The 16,718-nt window shown below is 42.1% G+C and overlaps 1 protein-coding gene across 3 annotated transcripts in view; it reads right to left on the minus strand.

Annotated features, from left to right (window-relative positions):
- The window catches only part of Corin (corin, serine peptidase), a 201,519-nt gene that overhangs the window by 156,216 nt on the left and 28,585 nt on the right, over window positions 1–16,718 (minus strand). For all 3 annotated transcript variants that reach the window (XM_029477597.1, XM_021163653.2, XM_029477598.1), the window contains one exon: window positions 11,381–11,522. In XM_029477597.1, coding sequence (XP_029333457.1) covers window positions 11,381–11,522 — 142 coding nt within the window. The remainder of the gene's footprint in view (window positions 1–11,380; window positions 11,523–16,718) is intronic.

The following is a 16,718-nucleotide window of genomic DNA, read 5'->3' on the forward strand; positions in this document are numbered from 1 at the left end:
AGATAGATAGATAGATAGATAGATAGATGATAGATAGATGATAGATAGATAGATAGATAGATAGATAGATAGATAGATAGATAGATAGATAGATAGATGGATAGAAATTAGCCTGTTTTTGTTATTGTTGTTGTTGATGATGATGATGATAATGATGATATTACATAGTAGTATCTAACCAATTCTGGCTGATAACAAAAGATAGTGAAGATTACAAACTCAACCTATAGAGGTTTATTTTGATGCAGCATCTTCCTTTGATGTTATAATTTTGTCTTTGTGTTTTTGGCAGTATGTAACACATTTACTTCACATTCTCCACATGTCAGGAACTGCATAGTTATCCTTTATTAGAACATATGACTTAGTAACATGTTTCTGCCATCAAGATGTGCATAGATTACATAATCAAAGCAAGCATGAAATCTAAACAAAAAAAATACAAACTGAATGCTTTAAGAATGATATGGATAGAATTGTCTGCTGGCTAAAACTGAGCAAAGTCATCATTCCCTTTGAGAAAGTCAGAAAGCATTTGTTAGGGGGAAACAGGCTTGGGAATCTTCAAGGAGGACTACAGATTCTCTAGACTGGAGCAAATTACTTTGGGGAAGAAGAGGGGTGGTGATAGGGAACAAGGCGTGTTCTAAACAGAACAGAAGTCAAGAAAAGCCCATGCAGCAAGTCCTGGAACATGGCTAGCACACAGGAAGCCAGAAGAGAGGCTGGAAGGCGGCAGGTGTCAGTCATAAAGGCCAGTGCATGCCAAAGGTTTGAAACACATCCTGTAGTGATGGTGAACGTTTACTGGGTCTTATGGGAACCATCCCTGTAGCTGTAAGGTGATGTTTAAATGGATCAAAATTACAGAGCAGAATGAGAAGCCATTGACACAATCTTAGTGAGAAAGTTAGGCTCTTTCTCAAGGCAAAAGCAGTGAAGACAGCCACAACTTCCAGAAGCGAAAACTCTACGTGCACAAGGGGGAAGGTTTGCGTATGCGGGACTCAGGAAACACCCATGTACATGGTAAGTCTGCTTGTCCCTCAGTGCTATTCACCAGATACTTCATTCTGTTCCATTCTAGTCAGAAACATGGAGCAATTGCAGTCTCTGGCCTCTTGGATACAGCCTTCCAACAAGTTAAAAGCCCCAAGCAAAACCAACAAGGGTTGCTTCTAGGCAGAGGCAGTTAATTGCCATGACAACCTCCAGACATTTTATGTCACTGCCACAAAGTTCAGAATGGTAGCTGCTCCATTAGTGCAGACCTGGGAAGACCTGAATGGTCTTCCCCACACACACTCCCCACAAATCAACTGCAGAGTGGGTGAGAAATTAGCCTGTGTTTGCTATTGTTGTTGTTGATGATGATGATGATAATGATGATATTACATAGTAGTATCTAGCCACTAACAAAAGATAGTGAAGATTACAAACTCAACCTATAGAGGTGTATTTTGATGGAGCTGTTTTGCATATATTTAGTATGAAATGCCTAGCAATATTTAAGGGCAAGGGCCAACCTTGCAATGTAAAGAGCTCTTGCAGAATGCATTGCCAAGCTCCCAACAAAATTCTCCCTTCATTGTGCTCCCATGCCACATCTGCTTGCACTTTAGGGAAGGCAGCCACATGGATTCACCCATTTCAAGACCCAGGAGAACACCCAGAATCAGCCCTGGCCTCCGCTGTGATTGCGGGTTGGATGTATAGATGATAAATGGAGTGATGGGACTGGATGCTGTTGCCAAGGAAGGGAAGAGTGTAAACTGAGAAAGGAGCTTAGGACAGATGCCTTGTCATTCACTGGACAAACAGAGAAACATGAGCATTAGGAAACTAAACACAGAGAGAAGACATAGGCTCTTCGTAACAAAGTCTGGTTCGAATAACTATCAGTTCCAGATACAACCTATTAGATAAAAAGACATTGGTAGCTGTGATAAGAAAGATGCAGTGTTCTAAGAAGAAAAGATAAAGATTTATTGCAGGGAGGAGAGGATGGATAGGCACTGGGATTTCTAAAGGATAACACTGGAGTGGGGTCTGGAACTGCATCCTGCATGTCAGGGTTCCCAGGAGGATTGCCGTTTGGTCTAAGAATCAGACTTTGAGCAAAAACTCTTTGATCATCATTTCAGGAAGCCTGAGGCATAGATCTAACCCCAGCCTGAGGACATTACAAAGACACGTGCTTGTGGTTGAAAACTCTCTGTTAATGAATCTGTACCAGAAAGCCTAAGCTATGAAAAGAATCTGAAGATTTATATAAGCAATAAGAAGTGAGGTCACGATAGATCACTGGGAACCTTTTCCTTTCTAGTCTAAATAAGAACCTGGAGAGTGTTTCACTTGAAAATAGTGCTCAAAACCCAACACTTTGAAACAAGAAGCTCAGAGTCGTCTAATTCCAACTAGTTTATTAAAAGCTAGAAGCTGTTAAGAACTTTTCTAAGAGAAAAACACATAGTTTTCACTTCCACTCTCTCAGACTCAACTAGGCGCTCGAGAGAAGGAACGCTACTTTTGAAGAACATTGTTTCTCCTGAGTTCAAGAGAATTGGGTAAGAAATATAAATCATATTTCCCGAGGTCTCTCTACCTCTTTGCTTTTTATTCTTCTTCATGTCAAAAGAAGTCTAATGAGTTATGGCCAGAGCTTTCATAGCACAAAGAAATCTAGAAAGATGACCTCAGACTTCTCTTTATAAGCCTATAGATAAAACAAGAATCATTAGCTTGAGATGGTGGTGTGTTTCAAGCTTGTGTATACAAGTCTTCAACAGCCTGAGAAAGAAAGATTCAGTAGCCCTCCAGTGAGGGCTGAAAACTGTTTAGACCAGTTTTACTGAAACAAAACTGTCATGAACAATAGCTTTAAAAGTCACTTCCAGCCAAACCCCATGACTATTAAGATTCCCTAGCACATACTCCACCCCTATCACCCCATTCTGAACAGAACACCAAACACAGCCATTCAAAGCCCCAGCCAAAGGGCTAGAGTGAGGTTTAGTGGCAAAGCATTGGTCTAACGCATGGTCTAACCATGCTCCAACCCTCAGCCCCACAGGAGTAAAAGGAGGGAAATGGTTATCAATCAAACATTAATACCAATGAAGAGCAGTGACAAGTCCCCACCTCAAGTCCTTCTAAGAGTTTTATAGCTTCAAATTTTGTGTTCCCGCATAACCTATTTTGATGTGATTTTTCAAAAAGCATTCAATTCTGTTCCTTTTCCATGTGGATACCCAGGTATCCTAACACCTCTGGTTTCAGAGACCATCCTGTTCTCACTGTGCATTCTGAGTTCCCTTGCTGGAGAGCAAGTGAGCACATATATGTAGGGGAAAGCAGCTGGGCCTGGGCCCAGTTCTGCCCGTGGGTCACCATGTCTGTTATAATGCTGGTGACCATGTAGTTTTGACGACTCTGCCTTTAAAATTCATTATGTTTTTAAGTCACCGAGTGTGATGGCCTTGAACTTTGTTCTTTCTCAAACTTGCTCTGCTGATGTAGATATCGGTTGAGGTCCCATATGAATTTTAGGGTTCGTTTTCCTACTGTAATTTGGCTAGCTACTGAATCAAAGCTACGAACTCCTTTGGGTAGCACAGTCTCCATAACAGGAATAAGCTATGGAGTCAGCGAACACAGGGCATCTTCCACTTACTTCTGTCTGTTCCAGTTGATTCCTTCAGAGGGCTATAGCTTTCCATGCTCATGGATTCTACCTCCTTCATCAAGTTTGTGTCTTATGATCTATTTGTATTAGGCATCAATATTGCACAAGAGCACAATCAATAAATGCAAAACTAGTCTATATCAAGAGAGAGGGGAGGGTATAGGGAACTTTCAGGATAGCATTTGAAATGAAAATAAAGTAAATATCTAATAAAATAAAAAAAATTTAAAAAGAGAGGTTTATGCACAGCAAAGAAAAAATAAGCAAACTAGAAAGATGATGGACTGTGTATCTGATAAAGGGTCAATGTCTAAAATACATAAGGAACTCATACAAGTCAGCAGCTAAAAAACAGTTCAAGTTCTAAAAATGAGCAACAAGTAGACTCTTCTCCAATGGCCACAACAATACTGGATGTTCAACAGTATTAATACTCAGAAAAACAAATAAACCCTCACTGAGATAGCACCTTCCTGGTGTCAGGATGACTGCTGTGTTGCTATTTCCTCTGGATTCAAATGTTCCCTCATGGATGTAAAGGGGGCTCTTGAGATAGAATATTATAAGACCCTCAAGGCTCCTCTCTGTGGTTATAGAGGCAGTAAACAGTTTCTGGAGAACGGGACTTCAGTAGGGCTGCCTACAAAATGTCCTTTAAACCTCAGGGATGCCTCTTTTAAGAGTCATCCACTACACTGGGAAGGGCTTTCTGCTGACACAACTGAGTTAGTCTCCATGCTACTGAAGGTAAGGCCAATAGCTCACTGGTTTTTTTGAAGGCTAACTCCAGTGGAAACATATCACTGGTCTGTAAACAGTGCCGTATTGGAGAGAAGTAAATAATTATTCACGTCTACCCAGGAAACATCACACAGTTTATCTGGCACCAAAACACAAGCAAAGAAAAAGAAAGAGAGAGAGAAGCAAAAATAGATTAGAGAGACTATATAAAACTAGGAAGGCTATAATAGTTACAACACGATGCCCAACAAGTACCAACATAACCAACGACAAGTGGAACAGTAGTATGGTCTCTGCTATGAGTTATAAGATACATAGATAAGGCTGAGCTATCTGAGGGTACAGAATCCCAGAGTGGCCATCCTCCTGCACTTAGAACGGCATGTTTCCTTGAATACAGTGTCCTGTGTGATTGGGATGATGCCCCTCAGGTGACCAATGGACTAGAGACTATATAACAACTCTCGAAAGTATCATTTATAGGACAAAATAGTAAACACATTAGAGTAACAAGAGTGTGGCTTCTCCACTGGATGACATGACATGCCACCGAGTCCCACCTGTCTCCCAGAAAAGAGCCCCGAGAGGAACAGCAGAGTGAAAAACACAGGGAGATGAGACCCTCCACAGCAGCCTCAATAGGAAGAATGAAATTTGGGAGGGGGATAGGATGGAGTTTGCCATTTATTGTGCCTGGTAAAGTTCAAGAGAGAGTACAAATGAGCTTTGTGCTAAAGGGATTCTTGGCATCCCAAAACTTGGAATTTTTGGTAAGATCTGAATGGTTGAGAAAGAGAAAGCAAGGAAAATGTGATAGCTATTGTCTTAGAAATGAAGGGGGAATCCATGATTCACTCTGTAAGTAGGTGGGGGCACGCCGATGGGCTAGCACAGGCAACCAGCATGGTCACAAAACTCTGCCTCCAAGTTAAATGAAGTAAGCAAGACTTTTAAAAGAAATCCAAGGAATCTTGACAGCCTATTCCTGAGGCTCTAGGGGACAGGTGCAGACAGATCAGTCTTAGTTCTGTGAAAGTGGAGAAATGAGTAATAAACTCACGTCTCCATGAGAAAAGACTGCACAGCTAGAGACAATACAGGGAAGTACAATGCCTGATGGGCTGGCTCAAACTAGCCATTAGGGATGCTGCAACTAGGTCCCCATGAACATCAGGGACTGAAAAACAATAGAAAAACAGATGCTAAGAGAAAATTAAGCATGAGAAAGGCACTGTTTAGCAGCAAGTTCACTGGGCTTAATAGATCCCTGCTCAGTGGAGAGTTGAGAAGGAAGTTAATTGAGCAACGACCTTGTGACTGTATGGGACTTTAATGCTTTGCTGTGCTCCACAATGAGACATGACCTTTATGCGGTAGGAAAGGTTCTGAAGGCTCTAAATGGTTAAACTGGAGGGGAGATGGGAGTCATAGATGCTGACGTACTTAGAAAGGGATAAGAAGGGGAGAAACAGATAATCAGCCTCAGGTGGATATGATAAAGCTGTGTCAAGCTGGAGTTCCCAGGGAGACAACTGACAACAAACAAACAAACAAACAAAATACAATGCTGTGCTGATGGGTAATGAAAGGTTTGATAGCCTACACAGAGATTCGCCGAAAACATACATGATAACACAAAATAAGTAAAAAGAAAAAAAAAGATTAAGTTTGTCTTCGGGGTGTACAGTTATTGCCTCCAAAAGCCACTGTGCACACTTCTGCCCTGCATGAGAATATACACGTGGTGGAGATCATGCCCAACCCAGGTTCTTTCCATAGCCAAGAGTAACTAATGGTGAGGCTATAGCCATGACCCCAAAGCAGAGCCTGTCAGAACCTAGCACTCTAGACCAGCACAGAACAGTGCCCATTGAAAGTGTGACATCTAACCAAGCTGAACTGCACAAAGTGTTGTTGCTGAGCCTGTTACAAAAGATGGAGAAGCATGGCAGTTCTTCAGTAGTGTCCATGATGAGGAAGCCAGAAAAGGGTGTCCAACTCTCTAGAGCTAGAGTTGCTGGTGTCATGGGCTGCCTAGTATGGATACTGGAACCAAACTCAAGTCCTGTGCAAGAGCATCCTGTGTTCTTAACAGCTGAGCTTCTCCAGCTCCACATTTAGTTATTTAAAAAAAAATGAATGTATGACTCAAAAATAGGTCTTAAACCTAAACATAGAAGTCATATGAACCTGATCATCATATTGCAAACTCAAAATTAACTTTAATTTCCTTCTAAGTACTTCATGGGCAGGAGGATATGCTGGCTGGGAGACTGTGGAATTAGGGATTTCAACGTTACTGTGATAATGGGTCATGGTACCGTCATTTCAGTTCTTAGAGTGAAAATGAGACAGATACATGTCAGTCAACAGCTGATTTACTGTAGTAAAGCTGTAGAAATAATTAGTCCAAGTAATTGCTGGTAAATAAGAAATTCTTTGACTTCATAATGAACTTTATCACTTCTAAAACCATTTGCACAGATATTTCATTTGATTTTTGAAATAAATTTGTGAAACAGAGATCTCTCGTCTCCCAGCAAAGATGAAGTATCATACACAAACTCATGCGGCCAAGAAAGGAAGGGCTACAACAGCAACCTCAGACCTCCCAGTGCCCTTCCTTCTGTCCATCCAGCCCAGCAGGACACTGTGATCACCAAGGAAGCAACATCCCAGATGTTGAATGATGAACTTTCTTACACTCCAGTTTCTTTCAGAACCCCACTTCTTTATTTTACATCCACACCTTGGACAACCCAAGCTTCTGAAAAGCTTTACCTTAGCAGCCCCTGTTAAGTGCTATGTGAGTCAGTGCATAACCTGCTGCCCAAACACACTGGGTACCAAATTCAGCTCTCCTCTTCAGAAGTCCATTTACCATGCTGGAATGAGCCAGGTAGGAATGGGAAAGGCTGGAGACAGACTGTACAACCTGGATCCTGGTTCCCTGAACAGTCCTTGTCAACACATGTGCAATGGCAAGAGTTGGGAAGGCTTGGAGTCATCCACCCCAACAATTAGAATGTCTCTAAAGTAAGCAAGGTTTAATGAGAGTTTAGCAGCAAAGATATAAAGTGGCTATGGTGCCCATTACAACAGCATGCATCTCAATCATAAAATACAAAATGGTTATGGGGCAAGATATTGCTTCACTAAGAAATCGTGCTGTGCAGAACATAGAAAATGCTTCTGAAGATGTGTCATGAGATTCCTCCTTTGGAAGTTTCCAGTGTCCAAGCAGGATGTAATTTAGGGGTGGATACAAATTAATAGACTCTGCAATGCTGCACATAAGCATGCAATATTCCAGTACTTACAGTACTGGAATAGTACCTACGAGATATGAAAGTGTTTGTACACAGAAGAACTTACACATGAATACACAGCAGGATAACAGAAATTGTGGAGGCCAAAAACTGAAAGTAACTCAAATGTTCTTCTACTGATCAATGGACAAACATTGTGTAATATCTATATAATGGGGTATTGTTCAGCCATCCAAAGGAATACTGTATTGATTCACATTCCAAAGGATCATTGTAGAAGAGTGGGCAAGAAAGATCACAAGAGCCAAAACTGGCTGCCGACTATAAGCCAACAGGGCGACTATACATATGAACTCACAGCACTTGTAGCAGCATGCACAAAACCTATGCAAGTTCAAGTCAGACCAAATCTCAGCACTGGGAGAGAAGGAGGCCACTGGCATAGAGCCCCAAGTATAGCTAAGGAGTTATTAGCAACTGACATTTGCTGTGAACGGGACAATGAGCTTTCTTTGAGATAAGAGTCCCCGGTAAGTCAGAGAAGCTTCAATGGAGAACCACTGATCTAAGAATATAGGGACAACACAAACTGGAGTTGAAGAAAAGAAAGGAAGAGACAAATTTAGATGGGTAGCAAAGGTGGGGTGGATCTGAGAGGAGTTGGGAGAGGTGTATAGGATTAAAATAGATTCTATAAAATTCCCCAAGAACTACCAAAAATGAAGTTAAAAACTAAACAACGTCGGGCACTGGTGGTGCATGCCTTTAATCCCAGCACTTGGAAGGCAGAGGCAGGTGTATTTCTGAGTTCGAGGCCAGCCTGATCTACAGAGTGTGTTCAAGGACAGCCAGGGCTACACAGAGAAACTCTGTCTCAAACAACAACAACAACAAAAACTAAACAACAACAAAAATACCAAATACCTGCTTCAGTAGCACCCTCTCCTGCCCTCTGTTCAGCTGTTACTAAGCATACAGGCTTATAACATGTGCCTAACTTTATATGAGCATGAGACCTTGAGACTGAAAGGACATGTTCTTCTGCATATGTGAGCCATTCATAATATGATGAGAAAGGGTGGTCAAACAGTGTGGGTGGGGTGAGCTAGGAAGCTCCTAGGAGACAATGTTCCCAGAGATGAGAATCTATGAATCTGGAACAAGACTCAAACACAGCAGCCACAGAGGGGGTCTGGAGGAAGGAGAGTGGGCAAGCCTATGGGGAGTTGATCTTGAAAGAACAGTGACAAGGCTCAGTGTTGTTGGCTGGCCTTAGCCGAAAGCTGGACATAGCGGATTACAGAGGGAACAGTGCCTGATACATCACTAGTCAACCTCCTAGACACAGCCTCTCTTCTGTCCACTCCCTGGCCACATATGTGTCTCCCCTCCCTCAACATCTGAGAAATTCTAAGTTCCCAGACCCCTTCATTGCTTCTCTAGCCTCCTCTTGACCATTTTTCTTTATCTAATCTCTGTCGGTGGTTTTTACTTAATATGTTTTCTCTTCAAATTTCACAAGCTCCTGCTTCTTCAGTGATGCCTGGACACTCCCTCATCTTTCAGGGTAGCCAGGCTCCGTCTCAGCATCCCTGCTGATGCCTCAGCCCCAGACATGGGGCAATGGGGTGGAAGCAAATTCCAAAGACAACCATAGAACAAATATCATTTGTAGTATTAATTTCTCTATATATTTTCCCAAAGAAGACATCATGTTGGAGTTCTTATATTCCTCTATTTCTTAACCAAAATTGAATTTATAAAATATATGTGCATATATATGTATACATATATATATGTATTTAGAATTGACAGTTCTAGTAAATATAAAATAAACATCATATATGATACTAAATACACACAAATCGTCAGTAAATTACATATATAATATATATAATATGCATATATGTCTATGTATATATATATGTGTGTGTGTGTGTGTATATATATATGTGTGTGTGTGTGTGTGTGTGTGTGTGTGTGTGTGTGTATGTGTGTGTGTGTGTACATTCTTTGATTCCAATGAACTCGGTTGACTCATGGCACCCCTAATCTACAAACTTTATCTTCCAATGAGCTTTGCTCTGCCAGCATCACACTGTTCTCCCAGAACATGTGGCCCCAAACAACCTGCCTACCCAAGCCAGAAAGCTATGAACTGGCCATGATTTCTTTTCCTCCCTTACCCTCAAATCCAACCCACCCTAATTTCTTCTTATTTTAATGTACCCAAGACCTTATTTCAAGCTTGTGTTCATCTTCATTTGGGTCAGAGCCAGAACCACAAGCCAGTCTCCCTTCCCTTACTTCTTTCTGCCAAGTCCAGTATCCAGCTCTACCATCGTCTGCAAATATAAACATGGTCACATTTCTTCTTCCTCAAAAAGATCTTCCAACTGTAACCCACTACCCATCACAATGAGTGTAACACATTCTCACAGCGAACAAGCACAGCCTTTCTTCTGTATTCATAGATCCAACTAAGCACAAATGGACATTATTGGGGCCGTGAAGAAATTTCATCTGCCCTGAACCTCTAGTCTCTATTTTCTTCTCATTATTCCTAAAGCAGTAAAGAACTACTATTACACTTGTGTTTTATTAGGAATCATATGTTACCTAAAGGTGATCTTAAGTCACCAAAGGATGCACACATAAGGTTTACAAATACTCCATCTTTTCACAGAAGGGATGTAAACTACAATGGGTTTTGGTATCTTAGAACAAGTCCTCTGTGGATAGCAAGATATCACATAGAAGTATTACTTTCCAATAAACATCACATATGATCCTAAATGCACACAAATAGACAGACTTTTATATTCACTAGAACTCTCAAGTCTATATTCATGACTTTCCTAAGCCAATTTTTCAAACAACAATGAGCTGCTTTGGTGAAATTCCAATTTTTACATCTTTAGTGATGGAATCTGATCATCACTATCTTGCGGTTTGTTTCCTGTTTCATTTGATCACATGCATCTATAGGAGCCTGAGTTACAACATGAGTGGGCAGCAATTGTAACAGGCTGCCTGTTTTCCTGCGAGAGTGCTCTTCTAGCTTAGTCTGTTGTTCATTAAACTGAGTTGGTAGCATGTAAGCAAATTAATGCTTAGTACATATCACTTCATTGCTGATGATGCTATCATGTACTTAATTACTGGTGCTGTAATGTACTTATAGACAGGAGCCTAGCATGGCAGCTCTCTGAGAGGCCCAACAAGCAGATGACTGAGACAGAAGCAGAGACTTAGACCCAACCAATGGTCTGAAGTTGGGGACTCCTGTGGTTGAATTAGGGAAAGGCTGGAAGAAGCTGAGGAGGAGGGCAAGCCCAAGCAGTCTCGACAAACCTGGACCCTGAGATCTCTCAGACACCGACCAGGCAGCATACACTAGCTGGTCAGCACCCCACACACACACATACACATATACAGCAGAGGACTGCCTGATTTGTATATGAGAGAAAATGCACCTAACCCTTGAGAGACTTGAGGTCCCACGGAACATGGAGGCCTGGTAGGGTGTGGGGGACTGTGGGGGTGTGAGGACATCCTCTTGGAGATGCTGGAGGAGGAATGGGATGAGGAATTGTCAGAGGGTGGTCCAGGAGAGGGATAACGACTGGATTGTGAAAAACTATTAAAGATTAAAAAAATGAAGAAGAAGCAGAACATGACCCACCCACAAAGGACAGCAGGATGGCCAGCAGCACGATGAGGGCGCAGATGCAGGGGATGAGCACCAGCAGGAGGAAGCGCAGCAAGTTAGCAGTCACCAGCTTCTGAGGGCAGCCCTCGCCCACACTCCTGTCTGCTCTCAAGACCTGATGGGAGAGAGAGAAATGAAACACGGTTTGAATATCACACAGAAGCTCTGTGGCTGGTATGAAATTTTATATTACAGCTGTCCTTTCAGGGGAGCACTGTTGCTAAGAAGTTTGACATTGTGGACTTGAGGGCATGAAATAAAGTAGTCAAAAAAATGTAATCTACAAAGCAAGTGAATAACTGCATATATAAACAAATCCTCCTCTTCCCCCTCCTCCTCCCCCCCTCTATTTCACTTTCTCCTCTTCCTCCTCGCACTTTTCCTCTTCTCCCTCCTCCTCTTCCCCCCCTGTAAGGCAACCACTCTACCAACCTTCCTTCTCATTTTTTTGCTATAGACTCTGAATTTTTTTCATTAGATAAACTTTTAATGATATTTTAACTTGTTTTTTCCTAAGATGCATTTATCAGATTAGCAGTATTCCAAATGCTATGAATTGTCATGTCAAGAACTCCCCCTGTGCCAGATGTAAACAACTCAGAGTTGTTTGACACAGTGGTCAAATCCTGGTGAGTAGCTGTAGACAGGACACTAACTAGACTTCATTCCTCTTTGTCTCAATCCCAATCCATGTCTGCACGCACACGTGCGCACGCACACATGCGTGCACACACAAACACACACACACACAGAGAGAGAGAGAGAGAGAGAGAGAGAGAGAGAGAGAGAGAGCGCTTTTAGGCAGTAACAGTTCTATAAGGTTAAGTATTGCTGACCACATATCTACTAACAAGTACAACAGGGGAGGACTGTCATGGGTGCCAGTGACACAGAGCCACTCAGAGGGCGTGCCCTGATGCTCACCGTTCTCCCACAGTCTAACCATGAGAGGGTGCGAGAGACCACAGTGACGGCTCAAATGTTCCTGTCAGCAAATGCTTTACATTGTGCAAAGTTCAAACTCCTGTCTGGGAATTTGTTTACTACAAATGGCTAGATGAAGGCAGGGTTTTTCTCAGCAGAAGCCTGAGATGCTATGAAAAGTGTTTCAAGTTATGACAGGCCCTAGTACCCAGGGCAAACCTAGCTCCTGATTCTTGAACCCCAGTCTTCTTCTACTGACAGCTTTGGCACATGTCTGTTAACCTCTGTGATCTTTTGGAATACCACCCTTTAGTACTGAACTTTCTTTCTTGTTATAGTGTGCAGATTCTGTTCTGGATGGTAAGCAGTCTAAACCTAAAATTAATTTGCTTCTCTTTTGCTACTTCCAAACTAATTTTTCCTGCTTTCTGTATGTTCACAGAAACTCAACTATTCTAACAACCCGAATACCAACCAGTTCTCCTTATGAACCTGCCACACATGGCCAGTTCTCTTTCTCTGTAATAAATAAAGTAACTGTCAATAAAAGAATGGGTCTGCATAAAGCCTTTTGATTATCCAGACTGCTCCAACAGAATGGTCCTGTTGTATTGTTACAACATCCTGGCTCGCCCATCGTCATTTCTATGACATGCAAAGGAAATGAACTGGCAAATCTGATAGAGTCTTCTGAGGCACACACCAAAAGTGCTCGCCACAGAATGCAATGGTGTCTTCAGTAACCTTAAGAATTCTCCATAAAAGGCACTGTTTGAAAGGACATGTGATGCTAGCTTGAGAAGGGCTTCATTTATTAGGCTTCTGTGTCTACTAACACATTTCCACTGAGCCTGGTATAAGACAGCAGCCAAGGTGAGTTCATTTAATCAGTCTACAGTTGGCTCTCAGACAGATAGGGTGGTGGCATAGTAAAATAGGTCTGTGGCAGCACCTTGATCACAGCTCTGTCATTGGACAGGAGGACACCCATCAGGCTTGCAGGCAACAGTCCTGTTTATCTGATGGAACTGAAGGCCAACAGAGACAGTAACAGGATCAATTAACTCAATTAAGTCTTGAATATCCACAATAAGTCTAACAATGACTTCAAACCAGTGATCTCCCCAAAGCTCATACCTTGTAGAAGATACACTGCCATGGAAACTTGGGGATAGGAATATGGTTTCCCGAGGAAGGACTACAAAGAGGGTATGCTTCAACCAGCATAATTCTAAGAAAAGTAACCCTTAAAAAAGTATGTTTGAGGGGAAAATATAGCCAGAGAAGTAAAGGGTCATCAACTGCTTCTAACTCCTCCCCTGCAATGACAGAAACCATCTCTTTAGTAAGATGGCCATGGAACTATTTTAGGGATAAGTGTTTCAGGTTATCTACAGTGGCTCCTTGCTGTCCAGAATGCTGTAGCCAAGCACAGAAAAACACATTCAATACTCACAAGAAAAGGGTCAGAAACAAAGAGTTCTAAAATCCCATAGAAATGCATATCCATAAGTGCATAGCCTTCAGAAACTATACTCCCGATTAGTCTATATACTCTTACCAATGGCTAGGGAACAAATTCCTTTACCTTCTTTTCTTTTTTAGGTAAGAGAATGAAAAACTCGGTGCTTCCGAGCAGTCTTCTCAGTCACATGGTTTTCTGCGCACACTTTTGACTCCTGAACACTGTGCCTAGAAATGCTTGGACAGTTACAGGTCTGTGAGGCTCTTCTCAACACCATGCAATGTAGACCTGTATTAGTCAGGGTTCTCTAGAGGGATAGAACTGATAGAGCATAGACATCTGATGTAGTGACTCCAAAGCTGGCTGTTTACAAATGGAAGGACCAAGAATCCAGTGCTGATTTGGCCCACGAGGCTGGATATCTCATCTGGTCTTCAGTATATGCCAAAATCCCAAAGAAGCGGGCACTGATGCCAGTAAGAGAATAAACTTGCCAGTAGGCAAAGAGCAAAAGTCTTCCTTCCTCCATGCCTTTGATATAGGCTACCAGCAGAAGGTGTGGCCCATATTGATTGTGGCTCTTTCTACCTCAAAAGATCCAGATGAGAGGTGAGTCTTCCCACTACAAATGACTTAAGGAAAAATCTCTTATAGGTATACCCAGCCCCTTAGGTTTTAGTTAATTCCAGATGTGGTCAATCTTGACATCCAAGAATAGCCATCGCAGCAACTTTTGGGCAACTGTTAAGATGACTCTAAGCTTTCAGGAGGCTCTGAGCAGCATCCTCTCAGGTGACATTCTTCTTCCAGAATGGAACCTCCTCATCTACCAGAGGTGAACCTCCTTGAGGCTATGTGATGAGCTCAGGCAGGCATCTAGTCAGAACTAGACATATATATTATAAAGCAATCCATTCCGATATTTTTCTTATCTCGTGGTGGGGAACTTGCTTCTCATGTCTTAAGAACAACATCCATGTAAAAAGCTGTCATGTTTGCTTTTGTACCACATAATGATAGACTCTCCTTACCAGGAGTATTTTCTGAGGTCAGATTATTTCCACTGTGGCCCGACTCCTCCCTGTCTTCTATATTTCTAATTCTGCCCTGTTTGATCAACTTTGTCATAGCCATTCTCTGAGTTTTGGGACCTCCTATCCAGTGAGCCCTCGAATCTTCTTCCAGTTTCTCCACTCTCCATTTTCCATGTGCCCATATATCTGCCTTAGAGTATTTGAACCGCTATTGTAAGACCCTCTCTGGTCCTCTGAACTTCCTTGTCCCTCTGGGTCTCCCCTCACTGCCATGGTTAGATTTTCTGTCTGTGGGGCATTTTATTGTTGTTGGTCTTTGTTGTGGTGGTCATTGCTGTCTGTCATTGTTGCTAATTGACAGAGAAAGACCCAGCCCAGTGGAGAAAGTCTGAGCAAGTGGTCCAAGGAAGCATAAGAAAGCAAGCTGATGCATATTAAAAAAAAATCCTCTCAAGTTTCTATTGGCCACAGTCTTTATCACAGTAAACTAAACTAACGCCTGTTTTTGAAAGCCAACACCAGAAGAACATAACAATGTCTCTGTCTCTGTCTCTGTCTCTGTCTCTGTCTCTGCTCTGTCTCTCTCAACTGTCTGCTGTGACTCATCCGACAGAACTACTTGACTGGTGAGTTTAAAACTTCCTTCTCAAACTCTTCTGCTCTGATGTTCCAAAGAGAACCCACTACAACTTCCATTTTACAGAAAAGGTAAGACCATTGCATGGAGCTTACCCCACTGACCTAAATCTAAACCTATAGACCTGTTTGTTTCTGCACCCTCGTTCTCTTATCACAGAGAAGTTGTCCCTCCATCTTGGACTGGCCCCTCTACCTCTGCTCCAAATCCTGCCACCTTCATTGAGAAATCTTACATTCACCATTTTAATCCTTTCTCTTCCCTCCCCATCTCTCTCTCCTCCCTCCATTCCCTCCTTTTCTCCTTCCTCCATCACTGCATCCTCCATTGCCAGTTTTTTACCAAACCTAAAAGCTTAGTTAATCATTGCTAGGGAAATGGCAAGCACAATGACCTGAGTTCAGATTCCCCAAACCCCTGGGAACTGCTGGGTGGGTTTGATAGCTTGCTTATAATTCCAGACTTGGAAGACAGAGACAGGGGATGCCTACAGTAAGTAGGTGAGTACGATTAGCTGTATTGGCAAGCTCTGGGTTTCACTTGAGAGATCTTGCCTCAATGAAGAAGGTCGAAAGCATGGGACAGTGATTCTTGATATCAACCTGCACAAACACACACACACACACACGTGAAAAATGAGGGGATGGGGAGCACACTTCAGTCTCTGCTCACTTTATTAATCCTCAAGCCTATAGCCACTCCAGCCACTCAAATAATTTAATAAATTAAATAAATGAGTAAGTTAAATCACTCAAACAAAATTATTCTACAGTTATGCAAATGACTTCTTTCAAAATGATGCATCCCTGGAGATTCCCCCATGGACTCTGTTTCTGAATCATTCAAAGCCTCTGCAGTGGGAACTATATTGACAGATGTTCAACCAGAGAATTATAATGTTAAGTAAGATATGGATCTTTGTATAGAAAGCATCCTAAAGTTAACAAACTCAGTTTCCTAGGTCCAGAAGTGAAAGCCCACACTCAGACCTCTTTATTACAAACCTAGGAATCAAATAAAAAACTGTGTTGTAGAAAGTAAAGTGTAGTGCATCTACTATAGACAAAATCACAAGCATGGTCATGCTGAGATACAACTGACCCTGTGACTCTACCAACCCCCAGATCAGAGGTCCCAAGGCATTTCTACTTCCTGGCATCTTAAATTTCTTCTTCTTCTTCTTCTTCTTCTTCTTCTTCTTCTTCTTCTTCTTCTTCTTCTTCTTCTTCTTCTTCTTCTTCTTCTTCTTCT

The sequence above is a fragment of the Mus caroli genome, chromosome 5 (assembly GCF_900094665.2).
Source record: "Mus caroli chromosome 5, CAROLI_EIJ_v1.1, whole genome shotgun sequence".
NCBI lineage: Eukaryota > Metazoa > Chordata > Mammalia > Rodentia > Muridae > Mus > Mus caroli.